This window comes from Sphaeroforma arctica, assembly GCF_001186125.1.
Source record: "Sphaeroforma arctica JP610 unplaced genomic scaffold supercont1.3863, whole genome shotgun sequence".
In the NCBI taxonomy this organism is placed as follows: Eukaryota; class Ichthyosporea; order Ichthyophonida; genus Sphaeroforma; species Sphaeroforma arctica.
This window is the reverse complement of record NW_014036695.1, coordinates 1-2,951: the sequence shown is the minus strand read 5'-3', so window position 1 is coordinate 2,951 and position 2,951 is coordinate 1. Positions and strand designations below refer to the sequence as shown.

Below are 2,951 nucleotides of genomic sequence, written 5' to 3'. Positions count from 1 at the left end.
ATATATATATGCATATATATACAATGTATATATAAATATATATATATATATATATATATATATATGTATACAAATATATATTTATACAAATATATATATATATGAATATATTATTTATATATGTATATATATATATACATATATTTATATATATATATATATATATATATATTGCATATTTACGTACATATATATATATATATATATATTTATATATATGCATATATATATATATATATATTGTACATATATATATATATATATATATACATACATACATGCATACATATATATATAATTCTTCTTTTGAAGCATTTCAGTTTGCACCCGGGCGAGATAACGGTTATCCAGCTTTTTCGATCACAAATCGAGCGTGTTGTGAAGTGTGTAACCGCATTTATATATAAAACAATTCAAATGGCAACCATTCATGTTTTTATAACCGCTCGCATGCCGCGACCTGAAACGTTAAAGGATATTGCAGACATTTTTTCCTTTCAATATATCATCTGTGCTGATTCTACCAAGGAACAACTGCCTACTGAAATACATCTACCGACCCAGAGCCCTGTCCACATTTGCTCTGTACGTTATGATGTCTTTCTCAGCAGCATTAATCATCTTGCGGTGCCCATCCTTGCCGGAGAGAAACGCTGCTATGCCTGGGTGTGCACGAGTCTGTTCCAGCAGGGCTGCTGTGAGTGGATAGGCACTCAGCGCCTCTGGTATGGCGGCCACCACTTCTTCCAGTACTTCGGAAGCGTATACATCTGCATAGGTCAGTTTAGGCCCAACAAGGAAGCCGCCAATGTACCCGTCCTCCTGGAGTGGTTGAGGATAGGTGCAAGGGTGTTAGAGTCTTGGATGTTGTGCATGGTCTCGGGATACAGTACAGATTGCATATCCAAGATGTTCACCTATATTTTTATGAGTGTAGATTTTTAAAGGTACATGTGGCCCTGGATACAAGGAAATAGAGCTGAAAGTGTTGCAATGATTTCAGCAGTCACTGCGCATTCCATGACACACGTATCGATAACTTTCATATGCAAGTGTAGATATATACATTAATACACGCGTATATATGTCCGTCAAGTGCACACACAGACATGCTTGAGATCATATTTGCAAGATGGTGCCCGCAATTCCTGTTTGGTTTGCTTGCAGCAGTATATGGTTACACGAGTGCCTTTGATTTTGGGCACAATTTGGGTTTAGTTATGGTTTCTTCCATACTCGCGATGCAAACGGATATGGTATGTGTACCAGTATATAGACAGTTCAACCCCTGCACATCAAGAAACCTAAGAACAATGGCTCTTGGGAAACCTACCTCTCTATTCCTCTTTAGTTGTCTCTCAAACCTGGGTAGAAACCTGCCGTTGCTCTGCTCCATACAATGTGCAATTGGAAATCTGATCAGTTCATTGACTCAACGCTCCAGAAGTCGAGGTTCTAATGCACGACCCCGCAATCGAAAAAAACAGGACAGGGCATACCCCTACTCTCGCGAAATAGGACACAAAAACGGGTTCAACACCCCTCAGAAAGCTTGTAATTAAACAAACGCGAGACCAAGGACGTCGGTGAGCACACTACCCAGCACATTCCGATGGTATAAATAGCACTTCAGTGTATAATCATTCCCGGGTCTGGAGCAACGGGTAGTGTATAGCGTAGTACGACATTCAGCCTCACCAGCTATACGAATGATCACGCCAGGGTCAACGCCTGCACACAACCCAAGGGAACCCCAACGGTATCAAACCTTATAAACATAGGCCATACACACCCAAACCATTCCAACCCGTATTCAACAGTATATATATAAATGTAAGTCTATAACTTCATATATATGGACATTAATATAAATATAAACGTTCATATAAATATATATATATATATATACCGCTTGCAGTTTAGTCAGTCGCTCGGGACTAGGATCGGGCCCAAGCCAGTACTCCCACGCTCCATACGCGTCGGCCTTATAATCGCGCAGACACTCGGCTATGATGTCGCACTGTGTTTTGTGGTACACATCTGGACTGCCATCCATACCGTGTTTCGCGGCGAGATAGCGCACAATGGCTCCCGACTGGTAAGAGCGTTCAAGTACCAGTTAGCAAGGATGGGGATTTAGACCGATACACACACATATAGGAAATATATAATGTATACATATAAAAAAGTATAAGTCCAAGTATAATTATATATATATATATATATATATATATATATATATATGTATATATATATATTATATATATATATATACATGTAAATATAAATATACAAATTCATTTTCAAGAAGTCAAGAAGCACAGTTTTAAAAGAATGTACACATACTCGTGTAGAATACAAGGGTCAGCTTGAACTCGTTGATACGTCTAGCAAATCGAAAGAAAATGTGAAGCTTCATTATTCTAATGACAGCTCGCGTGCCCATATCTTTCCAATCAGAAGGAGTGTTTTCTAAAACACTATTTCGCTATCAACCAACGATCATATGTATACTGAGAGATTAACTGTGATAACGCTGTGACACGGTCAACATTCGATTGAACGCATAGGCAGTGATTACATATGACAGCACTATGATACTATCAAAAAGTTACCATACAGGTATTTGACGATTATTTACGTAAATTGTCTTACCTGAGAAAGTTTTAATCCATCCATGCAGAGTAACGGGACCTGTGCGAAAACATTATACAGGTTGAGAGGATGCCCCGTTAGTTTATTTGGTGAACTTGACGAGGTGGCGCCCAGCTCAAACACGCCCTAAGCAAAACGGTCTGATGCAAGAAAATGTATATGCCTAAGAGACCTTACATCATACACATACACATGTACATAGACACGTATATATATATATATATATATGCACACACACGCGCGCGCGCGTACAAACACACACACACACGCACACATATATACATATACATATACAT

General features: G+C 38.4%; 1 protein-coding gene across 1 annotated transcript; it reads right to left on the bottom strand.

The window, feature by feature from the left end:
* Positions 1 to 419: 419 nt before the first annotated feature.
* On the bottom strand, positions 420 to 2,697 carry SARC_13880 (hypothetical protein). Its single transcript, XM_014291989.1, has 4 exons — positions 2,656 to 2,697; positions 1,910 to 2,095; positions 1,334 to 1,387; positions 420 to 822 (listed from the first exon to the last, which is right to left on the bottom strand). The coding sequence occupies exons 1-4, from the start codon at positions 2,677 to 2,679 to the stop codon at positions 553 to 555; spliced, it is 534 nt and encodes a 177-aa protein (XP_014147464.1). The 5' UTR covers positions 2,680 to 2,697; the 3' UTR covers positions 420 to 552.
* Positions 2,698 to 2,951: the final 254 nt, after the last annotated feature.

Bases quoted from the DNA above. Each gene is read 5' to 3' on its own strand.
- SARC_13880 (XM_014291989.1), bottom strand. From the start codon at position 2,679: ATGGATGGATTAAAACTTTCTCAG. The intron at 2,096-2,655 runs GTAAGACAATTT...CGCTCTTACCAG, and splicing joins ATGGATTAAAACTTTCTCAG to TCGGGAGCCATTGTGCGCTA. The intron at 1,388-1,909 runs GTATATATATAT...TGTATGGAGCAG, and splicing joins GACTGACTAAACTGCAAGCG to AGCAACGGCAGGTTTCTACC.